Here is a 15,201-nt window from a genome sequence, read left to right as displayed (position 1 = left end):
AATAGAAAAATAATCTTGTGTTTAGAAAAAAATAATTTTCTATGCAAGATTACATATTATTAAAAAAATATATATACATATATATTTTTACAAAAAGTTGAATCCTTTTTTTAATATTCAATATAATGAAGATCAATATGTGCACAAATTGTTAAATTTTAGTAACCTTAATTTTAATATATTTTATTTTACATTTGGTTACTGTTGACGGTGAATTAATTATACATGTTGTATTGACATATTTCTATTTAAAAAATTTTCCAATACTATGTGCTTCAAAAGCAATACTAAAAATTATTAAACTAGCAAATAGTAAGTATTAGTAATTCATAATAAAAATTAAATTTCTCTTCAAAAATTAAACTCGAATATAATGCCGTTTATGATGTGATCTATTCCTTATTATCATTATAAATAGGTCTTAAATTTATCTCGATATTTATTTCTATTCGAAGGTATAAATTAAGTGTTGCCGAAGGTTTATATTTAAAATGCCTCGTATAATATTTAATCTACCGTCGGAAATTTCAATTTCTTAAGCGAAAATTTCCGACGAATACCTCTTTCAAAATTCTTTTTATAATATGTTCAATTGAAATTCTATAATATCAAAATCAGATTGAAAAAAAAAAGAACTGTTGGCCAATATTTGGCACTAAGACTGTAACTTATGTAGATATTCAATTTTAAAAGTATGGCTATTGCAATGCTTTACTGAGACGAATTGTGATATCTAAAGATTAAAGAATACAAGCTGAACTTTAAAACTTTTGATCTGTACTATGTGTTTTTCAGCACTGGTAGTGTTTTAGATATTTTTGAAACAAATATATGTTATCGTTCGCTGTTGCGATGTGCATGAGAACATTATATATTTTTATAGCATTGGAAATGGTTAAATCAACATTGAAAAATGTCATTCCATCCACGATTGCACTACTTATACCGAAAAATGATTGAAACAAAATTTGAAAGCTTTGCGTCGTCGTGTACCGACACGATCACCGTCTTTGCGTGATAATTCAAAAGACGCAGATTTCATTTTCTCTTTGTAATCAGGCTGTGTTATGTATAATCTATTAAGTTAGAAAATTTTATATTATTTAGGTAGACTTTAAAAAATTGAAACGTGTTTCAAGGTGTAGCCATATTGTGTAAATATTAATGGCAACCTTTCTTAACTTTTCATGACATTTGCCTGTACTTACATATGTATTTTGGACAATAAATTTACCTTTTTTTTTTTTTAATTGTTGATTTATTTCAATTACTTTTTTTTTTTAATTTTTGAGATGGATAAAGATAAGTGAGAAAAAAGTAAGACATCTTGGTAAGGTCATTGGGCTGGCGACTCCTCTTTTATATTATTTATTTATTTATTAGAATACATGGGGAAGGCGGCAAAGCCGATAGGCCCACGGGGATTGGCTTAGTATAGATAATGAGGTATTAAAACAATAATACTCGTAACATTAATAAGATAAAAGACAAAAAAAATTAAACATTATAATATACATTATAAAAGGATATGACATTAGAGAGAATACTAAAAGATTCAAAGAAAAAAGATAAAAAATACCTGCAACAGGAACATATTGTAGCGTATGCTAAAAGGAGCCGCCGTTATAATTGGTTTTCGAGGATTATCTCCAGGCAAAGTGCAAGTAGGCTAAACAATGACCACCGAATTGGCTTGGTAACGGCACCCGGCCCCTTCTCAGAAGTGACAGCGATAGCGTGGGAATGAGTGTCGTGGGAATACATATCTGGGTACACGCCTAAACAATAGGGAAGTAACCGGACGTCGAAGAAGAGGTACTTAGACCATATCAAGACATTCTGGATGGAGCACTGCCGGTGCGTGTATCTCCTTAATCACTAATAAATGCTGTGAAACGGACTTTAGCCTTACTTGGATCCTCCACCCACCTCTACACAACAATATTAAATAAAAGAAAGCAAAAATATACAAAAGAAGAAATACAGAAATACATCTAGCTTATCGTTAAAAATGTTAAGGTTTTCATCAATTACTACATTATTGGGAAGACAATTCCAAACTGAAACCACAGTTTTATAGATTTTTGATAATAAAGTTAAGTTCAGAAAATTGAATACACGTTTTATTACATATAAAAATGAATAACATTTGTCCACAATATGGTTAATATGAGAGGAACATTTTAGGTCGCAAGTGGTGATAAAGTCTAGGTGATGTTGGACGTAATTGATGAAATGGTTGTGTATTTTGTAGAAAAGACTCGGGTTATTTTTGCTTAGGTGCAGTACGGAGCATTTCTTAACATTTAAAGTTAGAAGCCAAGTTTTTGACCACGTATCAATTTTGTCCAAATCATTTTGTGGAGAGTTGTTACCTTCTGTATTGGCAGGTAAAGTTTGATGTCATCGGCGAAAATAGAATATGTACAGGTGATATCGTTAGTAAAAAATATAAAAATGAATAGGGCCTTAAACTGGCCCTTGAGGAACTCCACTCAGAACAGGATATAGTTCTCAAGAGCAGGCTCCAATCCTCACTGAGAAGTATCTACACTTTAAAAATACTCTGATCCAGTCAAGTAGCCGTTCTCTCACACCTATGTGCTCAAATTTTAGTAGAAGCCGATCAATAGGAACTCTATCAAAGGCTTTTTCAATATCAAGATTGACTGCAGCTACAGGAATGAAATATTGGTTAAAAGATTACTCAGTACTGATCGGCCTTTTATAAAACCATGTTGGCATATAGATAATAGTTTACGAGATTCTAGAAATATAGTCAGTTGAGAGGTGATGATTTTTTCTAAAAATTTTAGCAAAATGGGTGAAAGACTGATAGAACGATAATTTAATACTTTCTTTATTACTTTCACTATTCTTTGTTCACATACATACAGATCTGGGGCTCCTCCGAAGCACCGAGTCCTGTTTGACCTATAAATGACTCATCTGCTTGGTATGAGGAGTATATGATCCGCTGGAAGGAAACAGGGAAAAAACAGAGTAGATGATAGTTGACACGAGTTTTAAAGTATATATTGCTGTCGGTTCCCTCATCACTGAGGATCTTGACTATGATGTCCGGTCAACCAGCTGCCTCCATTCAATTCTAAATTCGGCCAGGCGAAGACTTTCTACCGTGGAAGCGCCCGTCGCTGCAGATACTTGGTCAGTCCAGCGTGCGGGAGATCTGCCTCTGGCTCTTCTGCCTTCGACACTACCAACCACAACCAACCGCTCCAGGCTCTCCTCACCTCTTCGTGAAATGTGGCCGAAGAACTGCAATATACGTTTCAGGCATATTGTTGACAGTCTATCTTTGATTTTTAATTCTTCAAGAATAGACACATTCGTGCGTTTATCGGTCTAAGGCACGCGCAGTAGCCGTCTCCAGGACCACATCTCGAAGGCATCGATTCTCCGTCTATCCGCCGCCTTCATGGTCCACGTCTCGACACCATAAAGGCAGACAGAAAAAACGAGACTCTTCACTAGACGGATTTTGACAGCAGTTGTAATGGCTCTATTCTTCCAAATCTTCGTTAGTTGTGACATTGCCGATTTTGCTAATGTAATCCGGCACCGTATTTCCAATTCGCTGCCGCCGTTGTTAGATATGAGTGACCCCAGATAGACAAAATTATCGACCACCTCTATACCGTTTAAAGCTGAGTTGTTGTTTTGCAGCTGTTGGTGACGGTCAATTATCATAATTTTTGTTTTGGGGAGGTTTATCTGGAGGCCAAGCACATTACTCTCTATCTCAACACGACGGATCAGTTCGGCCATTTCTTCATGATTATTAGCTATGAGCGTTGTGTCATCCGCTTACCGAAGATTGGATAGTTATTTTCCACCAATGGATACTCCAACCATCCAGTGCTCTACGCATCATATACTCTCCATATATATTAAATAGGTCTGAAGATAATATACACCCTTGCCTTACTCCACGTTGTACTCGAAAATTTGTCGAGTTTAGCGAATTGATTCGAACTACTGCATTGTTATCATTATACAAGTTATATATTATTTTTACAAGATGCATGGGGACTCCCATGTCCAGTAGAACTTTCCACAGATAGTCCCAGTTCACAAAGTCAAAAGCTTTTTTATAGTCTATAAAACAAAGAACGGCTGGATTTTGAAACTCCCGACATTTTTCAATAAGCTGACGTATATTCAGTATTTGTTCCCTCGTCCCTTTGCCTTTTACAAACCCTGCTTGTTCGTTCGGTATTTGCCATCCAAGGTAACTGCTCAAACGATCTTTAATTATATACAGCAATACTTTACTAGAGTGCGATATTAAGGCTAAGGTCCTGTAATTTTTTTGTAGATTTTAAAGTATAATTATATAGAAATAAACAAAAATGATTTCAAGAAAATATACTAAATATAACGTTACATGTCTTCAATTACTTTGTGACTCTTTATAAAAAAAAAATCGGCTGTTTTCACCTCTTCTATGGAATTGAAATTTTATTTATTATTTGATAGGTTCAATAAAGGTAAGAGGTGAAAAGAGCCCTTTCAGACTATTTTCAGCCAAAACCCGCTGAATTTTACAAGGGCAAAGATGATTTAAAAGAAAGGTGGCAGAAGGTTATAGATAATGTAAGAAATTATATTGTATAAGAAAAGTTAAATAGAGTTTAAGAAAAACTTTTTTGAATTCCATTGAAAAAAACACGACATTATTTTATTACATTTTACATTTTTATACCAGGAAAGCCTTACAGGTAAACCCCAATGCGCCTTCCTGGCCAATCACAAGCAATACAGCATTTTTATTATACAAGTCGCTGAATTACAAGACACTGAAAACTAAAAAATATTATACATACATACATAGAGTTGAAATCAGTATCAAACATTCTGCTTCTATTTTCAATTGTCAGTTGTTTTTTTGTGCGGTTTTTCCATTATCATCGAAATTATCTTGAAGAAAATACATTTTTGCGGTTATTAATCAATTCTTATTAATTGCTAACTTTAAATTTTGGATAATTCGGAAGTATTATTTTTGAGTGCAAAAAATGCATGGCAGATTTGAGTAGTTTGTCGAATGCCACTATCGATGATCTTATTGTTAGTTCCAAATTGTGTGTAATCTGTGAGAAGACGATGGTTTTAATATCGGACGAGGTTTTCATGAGGTTTTTCATTATTATTGTAAAGAAAATATTGTCAAAACATATTTTTCTGTGGTCTAATGCCACATCCGTGTAAATAATCTGGCGCTAGCACTTTAACCCTAAGTTGGTTTCAAAAAACTCTAAATGAATATCGCATTTACAATTTAATCATTTTAAATCGCATAAATTAAAATCCTAATACCAATCCATACACAATATTTTTGATCTGATTATTCATTTATTCGACTCGTAAATATTTTTGGTTATTTAAAAATTGCGTTAATTATAAAATTTCTAAATTTAATTATAAGATTTATTTATTTGGCTATTCTGGTTATATGTATATACGGGGATTCTGGTTATATATAATTTCGAAAGAGACTAGTGATTTTTTTTAATTCCTTTAATTTTTTATTTTTCGAATATCGCTTTTATTTTCATTACTAATAATTTTATACTTTAGCAAAAAAAAGTTGATCTTGCTATAATCATTCAAGTTGGGGTTGGAGTCGAATCATAACAAAAAGTCTGATCTAAGCTAAAGTTTAATTATATATTCCTATGTTGGTCATAGGTTCGATTTAGGGTGACCTGTCTTGCCACTATGATATTTATGAAAAATAAAGAATAAAGGTGATTTTGAATGTAAATAATTAATATACGTTTCAATGCAACAGCAGGGTTTAGATATTTTTATCTATCATAATAAAACCGCAGAATGACAGTGCTCCGAATCATTCGCTGCCATTCTTTCCAATTGGTAAGTCTAACTTCATTATGCTTCTTAGCACATGTATTTCTACCGTATTTATAATGTCTAATTTGCAATTTTTTCAGGAGAAATCTAAGAGAAAATCAGAAACAAGATGTTTTTAGTGAAGGCGAAGTCTGATTTTGGTGCAAAACGAGTGGCATATTTGTATGATGCCATGAACCAAAATAAGAAATGCGACATCGCTTTTGATGTTCGAGGCCGGAGGTAACTTTATTCGAATCCAAAAATATTTAAAATTCAAATTGTTTTGTCAGATTAATTATCATTTTTCATAATTATTGCAGCTTCCCCGCGCACTTGATCGTCCTAATGGCGTGCAGTGAATTCTTTGGCACAAATGAAGGTCTAGTGGAGGGGATTATGTCACAATTTGACTTTGAAGTTATCGAAGCAATCCTGAAGTATTGTTACACAGGAGAAATAAGTACGAGTTCATAAAAATTCAAAATAATCAATTAAAAATGCGTTTTTCTTTTCTTTTTTAAATTTAATAATTTAAATATAATTTTAGAAATAGGAGAAAATCACCACAAAAAATTGATGGAGCTAGCCAATCTACTCGAAGTGAAAATTCCACCGCAATCTAAAATAGTCAATATGTCTAATTGTCTGAAAGTTTTGAAACAAACGGAAGATCCCGAATTGAAGACTATGTCAATGGATTTGATTCTAGATAATTTTGAGACAGTGAGTGTTGATTATATAAAAAAAATATGTCACTTTGTTATTTTTCAATTCCCCTTCTGTTTTAGTTGCACAAAACACAAGATTTTCTCAAACTGACAGTCTCCAACGTGATCGAAATCTTGAAATCAGACGATTTGAACGTGCCTTCCGAAGAAAGCGTATTCAATGCTGTGAAATTGTGGGTAAATTATAACGATGCAAATAGGAAAAATAAATTGGCACAGCTGATGAGATCCGTGAGATTATCCTTGCTCTCGATTGAGGTATTGGAAATGAAATTAATGTTTCAGTTTATTGAAAAACAATCATTCGAATAATGTGTTTTATTTTCAGTTTCTCATCGATGAAGTACTGACGTTCTGTTTTTCGTGTACAGAGTGTATGGCCACTATTAGACAAGCAATTCAAGACAATAATAATAAATCTTCCAACCAAAGAGAGACCCCTCGTAGAGAAACTATAAACAAATAACGCTGGTTGGAAAATAAATGTAGCATAACATAATCATTAAATGTATTTAAAGTATACTTTTCTGTAATATTTGAATTTTTAATGCATCTGCCTTGTATCTAAATGTTTGAATAAATACATATGCAACTTCTCAAAATATATTTTATTTTTCTTGTGAATATTTAATGTTTTCTTATCGTTTACTTATTAGCCATTAAGCTACTTTTTACTGAGACTCCGAGAGTAGCAGGCAACGGTTTCCGGAAAGGTTGCTCGAAAGCGGTACCCACACGGGAAAATTTGGCTATTGTCGCAACCCACTATGGACAACTCGCCACTGCGATACCCACTGACTCTCGTATGCGCAGGTAGCAAATTTGACTGAAATACTATTGTCCCAATCGCCCATCCCCACCTATCGCCGTATACACAGCATTGAAAGTTCAACTGAAATACTTTTCGCACTCGCCGAAATTTTTCCCTAAGGCATACATACATATATGAACACGTGAATTTTTGTTTGTTTTCTCGTCACTAGTTTGTGTGGTTTATAGTTAGCCGAGTATTTTTATGGTAGGATACTATAATACTAACATATGTACTTACTACTTTTTTATATTTTTTATTCGATTTTACATTCTAGTTGATTTTCAATTTTGTATTTTAAACAACAATTAGCGGTGAAATTAATATCAGCCAAATATCATCGTATCGTGTCCAGTGGCTCGGCATTTGGGGTGTCTGGAAGTAACCAGACTGATTAAAATATATTACATTGGAATACGATTATTTTTGTTTTTTCTTGTTGATTTTTCAGTGTTGCATTTTTTTTATACCTGCTATGACCGATAATTGTTCATCGTACGGCGGCACATTTTTTTTGTTTGCAAAAGCTTATCTCAAAACAGATCTTTAAGGATGCAAACACAAACTTTATTTTAATTGAAATATGAATGTGCTTTTAATGAATGAAGAATTAGCTGAACCCGGCATTAGGGATCCCAATCGAATATTCGAATATTCGAGTATTCGAATTATTCGTCTGATTTTTCAGCCATTCGTTATTCGAATATTTCATCAACTGTTCGAATATGATTCGTGTGTATATTTTTTTATAAAATAAATACACAAAATTATTTAATTTATATAAAACAAAGAAAAGACGATTATGAAGAAAATTAAATATGTAATGGAGATAATTGTGATGAAAATGAAGATAATGAGGAAGATGAAATGTCTACATGAGAAGAAATGGATTTTTATTTATTAAATACAGAAATGTTTGAAAAAAATCACTTTTCGATCGATAATAATCTCTACGAAATTTTAGAAAACATCAGAAAAATAAACCGAATATTTAAGAAGTCACCGGCGAAATATACATTTTTAGAAAAAATCATAATGAAAAAAGAAAATAAAAAATTGAAATTATTATTGGATGTAAAAACGAGGTGGTATTCAATGGCAACTATGATAAGACGATTTATTCAAGTTTACGAAAGTGTAAACATAGCACTAAAATAATATAATTTCAATACTGTTTCTAAGAATGAAATTGATATTTTGAAAATTTTAATTGATGTTCATACTCCCGTTGAAACCACAATCAAAGAATTAAACAAGAATAGTGCATAATTAATAACAGCAGAAGGAGTTTATAAATTTTTATGTTATCTTTTATGTGTGCATTTTAGTTTTATGTTTTTTTTAATTTTCTTAAAATTATGTATTAATTGTAATATATTATATATAAATATAATGTAATTTATGATGAGTAAATATGTAATTACCTTTTTTTTAATTTTCAAATATATTCGAATATTCGAATAGCTCTTGATTTACTATTCAATATTCGAATAGTTGAAGTCGACGAATATTTGGGATCCCTACCCGGCATACGTTATAAAGTTATAATGCCACAATAACGCATGCCATTCCCGTTCCCGGTTCAACGATTCAAAAAAAATTCAACGATGTCGATATCGTAGTCATATAAACTTTGATTTGTTTTCGATGTTCCCAACAAATCTTACGCACATAGTTACATAAAAAGTCTCTTCCCTGGGTACTATGCAGAACTCAAGTTATCAGTTTTGGTTCAATTTTCAACATTACATAATTGTCATCTTAAAAATAATATATACTAAATAACCTACTCAAAAAATAAAATAACTCGGTACCGGTATTAGCTTGAAAAATAAGATTAAATTCGAATTTTATACTTTTTGTTAGATTAAATGATCATTATTTTTCAAATGTATGTATTTATTTATATATATGTAAGTGGTCCACGGCATTTAAAATTATAAATGAAGTGATCCGTAAATTCCGAAAGGTTTACCATCGCTGCCCTTACTCAAGTGTAGGTATGCTGTGTTATTTTTAGTCACCGGAGCCTGAGGGGGCCGTGTATTGTTCAAAGGTTGTAAATTCATTGTTAAAGGTTTGTCGAACAATGGATAGCACTGTGACTATCCTACCTCTAGTCATTTTACTTTACTTTATTACTGTATTAGTTCAGAGACAATTCTAAGAAATTTTAGGTAAACAAACCTTGCAACGAAGCAATTACATACTCGTTCGCTGTTCGCTGCAAATCTCGTCATGATAATATCATTTTGAAATTTTATGATAAAATGCAAGATTCAAACAGCAAACAAATCATATAAATTGATTAAATAATTCAAGTTCAAATGATAAAAGTTTGGAAATATAAAAAAGTGGATAAAATTATCACTTATTGTATTACAATAAGTGATACTTACTTATTCATAGATCTGACACGAGTTTCAAAAAATATTTAACACTTCTTATACAAGTTATGTATATGCACATACATTACTATTATTATAAAAATAAATTACAAATAAATTAATCACACAAGTAAGCCTGAACGTCGGCGGACGAAAATACTAAAAATAATGGAAACATTGGAACAATCATTGTTATGGTTTTTGATAGACTTTGGACATTTTGATAGATTTTGAACCAAATTTTGCTTCGAAAATTTGCAAATAATAAAATGTATACAAGTTTATAATTTTAAAAGCATCACCCGAGTTTATTATCATTTGCCAATAGCCCTTAAATATACTATGTACTTCAACTTTGGTTATTTCACACTATGGTAGTGTGAAAAAGCACATTCATATTTCAATTAAAATAAAGTTTGTGTTTGCATCCTTAAAGATCTGTCTTGAGATAAGCTTTTGCAAACAAAAAAAAATGGGCCGCCGTACGATGAACAGTTATCGGTCATAGCAGGTATAAAAAAAATGCACCACTGAGAAATCAACAAGAAAAATCAAAAATAATCGAATTCCAATGTAATATATTTTAATCAGTCTGGTCACTTCCAGACACCCCAAATGCCGAGCCACTGGACACGATACGATGATATTTGGCTGATATTAATTTCACCGCTAATTGTTGTTTAAAATACAAAATTGAAAATCAACTAGAATGTAAAATCGAATAAAAAATATAAAAAAGTAGTAAGTACATATGTTAGTATTATAGTATCCTACCATAAAAATACTCGGCTAACTATAAACCACACAAACTAGTGACGAGAAAACAAACAAAAATTCACGTGTTCATATATGTATGTATGCCTTAGGGAAAAATTTCGGCGAGTGCGAAAAGTATTTCAGTTGAACTTTCAATGCTGTGTATACGGCGATAGGTGGGGATGGGCGATTGGGACAATAGTATTTCAGTCAAATTTGATACCTGCGCATACGAGAGTCAGCGGGTATCGCAGTGGCGAGTTGTCCATAGTGGGTTGCGACAATAGCCAAATTTTCCCGTGTGGGTACCGCTTTCGAGCAACCTCTCCGGTCACCGCAGGCAACACATCAGCAGCAGAACAAAGTTAAATAGTGAAGCAAAGTTAAAGTGAAACAGTTCTACGTACATATCTCATTTAAATTTTCCATTCCATAATTAAATTCTACCAATAAGATAAATGTAACGCTTTAATAATAATAAAGAAATCCTGGTTAGTTAACCAACTACCAAAATTATTTAATTTTTAATTTTTCATCTTTAAATCATAATTATACAAAAATGTATTTAATTAAATTGAATTCTTATTCTTAAAAAACTATAAGAATTCTTCATTTCTTAGTTTTTTCTTGTAAAATAAAACGATTTCAATAATAAAAAATAAAGAAAAACACATACTCAGTTGTAAGTCAACAAAAATTGTATTATATATTTCTGAAGATTTTAGCATATTGTAACGGAACGTTTTTTTCGCGGGAATACAACTCTCTCGCGGGGAGAGTTACTGGCGTACAGGGATACGTTTGTTCCGTTCTTCCAGGTGCGTTCGTTCCGTGGTGGGGTCAAAGGGAACATAATGGCTAACCTGGGATGTCTTGTAGTTGTCGCGTAGTTCCTGATTATATTCCTCGTCTCGTCTATAGCTGCCGTGCAGCTGTTGTGAAGCTGGCTCTCGGGTCACCTGGTCCGTCTTCTAGCGGCTGATGCTTCTAGGGCTTTCCGAAGCGTTTGGCTACCACGGAAAGGTTACCCCGCGCGAGGTTAGGAAGCTGCGTGGAGATACAGGTGACGAACTTTTGGAATTCAGGGGAGGGAGTGATGATACACTCAACCGTCCCGCGGTTCTTCAACAAGATGGCTGATCTCTTGGCGCGCCTGCGATTGAGACGGCTCGGGAGAAATTGAGGGGGGGGGGGGGTACGCCTGTACCCGTGAACGACCGAAATGCGAATGGACGAGTAGGGTCTCGTCTCCTTTCCCGCGGCAGGGAGGCACTGAGTGTGGCCACCCGAAATAAGGGCTAGTGTGGCCACTGATGGGACGACTGGGAGAGCGTCACGTTACAATATTTCATATTGCACATAAAAATCAAACCAGTGACTCTAAAAATATTTATCACACGTTTCGTCGATTAAATAATACTGTTGTGTAGTGGTGGGTGGAGGATCCAAGTAAAAGGTCAACGTCGTGTCACAGCATTTATTGATGATTAAGGAGATACACACATTGGCACTGCTCAGTCCAGAATGTCTTGATATCGCCTAAGTACCACTTTATAAGGGGTAGATCTCTCAGGACATCTTCGACGTCTAATTTGTTTACCTATTCTTATGGTCACGTACTCGGATATGTATTCCCACGACATTCGGTCCCACGGTACCAAGGTATCGGTCACTTCTGAGAAAGGACCACGGGAATGCGACCGAGTGCCGCTACTACGCCATTGTTTAGCTTACTTGCACTTAGTTTGCAGATAATCCTCGAAACCAATTATAACGGTCGCACGGTGTCAGGGATGCGCCTCGGCTTAATCCGATTGCACTTAACCGGCGGCTCTTTACTCACCTCTTATTTTAGTATACGTAACAATACTTTTCATCGAATTCTCAATTTTTCTGTTATTTTCCATTATTCATTAACTGGTAGTTACTGAACTCTTTTAAAAAATGGCTCTCAAACTTGTCACAATTATAATTTTTATTTAATGATGGAATTCGATTTCAAAGAAATAGCGTAAATTTAGATATAAAGTATCTCATATGTTTTTGCGATTTGCTACATTCCAACGGTTCTCAAATAATTTTTACGGTGGTTTCATTTTTACATTTTTCTTCTGTTATATCATGGTTTCTAACGGGTTTTTATTGAATCGTCAAGTTTTCTAGTATTGTTAATATTTTTGAGAAATTATCAATATTTTAATGACTTTTATTTTATTAGTATGTTTTTATTCTAAAATTCGTTTCCAAATAATGTAACGTCATAAATAAAAATCATGTGTGACCGATGTAGAGCGACCGGTTGTCCTGTGACCGGTTCACATTTGACTAGTAATCACCGAACCGTCTGTTCATACCTAATCGGCACGAACCGACTTCAGCAGGTATCCGGCCGTACGAAAAGTATTCTTTGGTACATTTTTTATGAGTCCTTTCATACTATACGTAATGCTTACGCCACGTCGCACTTACAGCAGTATCCGTCATATTCTATTCATACCATAGAAGTAGAATGCATAGAATGGTCATTGTTAACAAAAGTATCGTCTAAAAGCGAGCCATCGAAGAGAGAGACGGAAATTCAGAAGAGAGACAAGAGAGAGAGAGAGAGAGAGAGACGAAGTTTAGCAAAAAATGAGCAAACAATGAAAAAACTCTGCCGTGCTGAGTTTTTTCATTATTTCCAACATTTTTGGAGGCTGAGAGCGATTCTATGCATTCAACTTCTATGATTCATACCTTTCCGTCAACGTATCGTATCCGCATTTTTGGCCATCGTGGAGATATACACGCGCATTACGTGCCATGAGTCTGCCGCTTTGCCGTTTTGGGCCAATTATTGATAGTTGACATGGGTCTACCTCACGGGACCGAATGTGAAACGTCCGAAAACGCAAATATCGGAAGGCAAAGATCGAAAATTGAAAGATCTTAAGTCGAAAGATAAAAAAGGGTGCATAGTAAACGGTACATACTCACTTAATTTGCGCGAACCGGATACAACAGGAACAGGCTTTTCCTCCCGTATTCTGCGCGCGTACATTAATCGCACGCATTAGGCAAAAGTGCTGTTCGGGGAACACATATTACCGCGGTGCACAGGTTACGATGCTCTGTTATAGACGGTAATTGGATTATTACGCACATTGCAAACGCCTGAAAATAGCGTGAAAAACAATTTTATTTATTTATTTGGAAAATTTACAGTTTATTAAGTTACATAGATTGATAGTAAAAAAACATAATTATGTTAAGTAAACCATTAATAATTTTCACATATAGGTAAAAAAAAGAAAAGCTCAAACATTTAAAATAAGAAACAAAAATGATAATAGAGTAAGATAGTTAAAGAAAACAAAAAGAAAAAAAATAGAAATAACAGTATAATAAAAATATCAAAATAATAAGAATAATAATATAAAAATTATGAAATAATAAAAATAATATAATATATAACAAAAAACAAAAAGACAAAATAAATACATCAAAATAAAAATTCATAATCACAATCGTAAATTTTCAATAAAATTAATCATCGAAAAACAAATTTGCAATAATCACTCTAGCTTGTATAGCATTAATATTAAATAAGTCAAACATAGAAATTGTTAAAATTAGTGTGTTGACGGTGGAGCTTGCACGCCAGATGAATGAGCTTCTTCCATAATTAGAAAAAGTATTAGGTATGTAAAGGAGCTCATTACATCTAGTCATTCTATTTGGCACACGCAATGATAGTCTGCTCAATAATTGAGGACAGTCGATCGAGCCGTTAAGGATGTTCAAAATTGTTGAGATGTCAGCTATCTCCCTTCTTTTGACAAGTGGAAGTAGATGCTGATACCTACAAGCATCTTCATAGGAAGTATAGGATAATCCAAAACGGCTACTGATATACCTCAAGAATCTCTTCTGAATGCGCTCCAATCTGTCTCTTGCACCAGAGTACTCTGGGTTCCAAACTTGGGATGCAAACTCAACAATACTTCTTACGTATGCACAATATAGTATTTTGTATGATTTTATAGAAGTAAAGCATTTGGAGGACCGGATGACGAACCCGAGGGCCTTCGACGCTCGAGCTACAACATTGTCAATATGTTTACTAAAGGATAGATCAGAGTTTAAAAAGACTCCCAAATCCCTAATTTCCGATACCCTTGTGAGTCTATGTCCGTTGATTGAATGAGGGAAGTCAACTGGACATAGTTTTCTGGTGAAGGTTATGCAGGAGCATTTTGCTACATTAATTTCCAACTTATTTATGCTGCAATAAGCCTCTAGCCTGAACAAATCATCTTGTAGGGCCAAAGCATCATTTCGGTTGTCTATTCTCTTGAAAATCTTCATATCATCAGCAAATAATAGTACACTTGAATTCTGAAAACATTTTTCAATATCGAAGATGAAGATATTAAATAATAGAGGTCCCAAGAGGGAGCCTTGCGGAACACCAGAAGGAATATTCATCCATCTCGATATAAATCCATTTAATAAGACAGCCTGTGATCGACGTGTAATGTATGAGGTGAACCATCTATAGAGATCACCATGAATACCGATGTGTAAAAGTTTTTCAAGGAGAATATCGTGATCAATCCTGTCAAATGCCTTACTATAATCTGTATATATAGTATCAACCTGA

The 15,201-nt window shown here is 33.7% G+C and overlaps 2 protein-coding genes across 2 annotated transcripts in view; both read left to right on the top strand.

Moving 5' to 3' along the window:
- Positions 1–15,201, top strand: part of LOC143912008 (uncharacterized) — a 439,734-nt gene that overhangs the window by 254,593 nt on the left and 169,940 nt on the right. The gene's annotated exons all lie outside the window — the stretch shown is intronic.
- Positions 4,278–7,203, top strand: LOC143911775 (kelch-like protein diablo). The gene is made up of 6 exons (XM_077430806.1): positions 4,278–5,898; positions 5,976–6,117; positions 6,198–6,337; positions 6,425–6,600; positions 6,666–6,863; positions 6,934–7,203. Exons 2-6 carry the CDS (start codon positions 6,005–6,007, stop codon positions 7,069–7,071), a joined length of 765 nt encoding a protein of 254 aa, XP_077286932.1. The 5' UTR covers positions 4,278–5,898; positions 5,976–6,004; the 3' UTR covers positions 7,072–7,203.

Source organism: Arctopsyche grandis, chromosome 5, assembly GCF_051622035.1.
Source record: "Arctopsyche grandis isolate Sample6627 chromosome 5, ASM5162203v2, whole genome shotgun sequence".
NCBI lineage: Eukaryota > Metazoa > Arthropoda > Insecta > Trichoptera > Hydropsychidae > Arctopsyche > Arctopsyche grandis.
The sequence above is the reverse complement of the archived record's forward strand: the minus strand, read 5'-3'. Positions and strand labels throughout refer to the sequence as shown.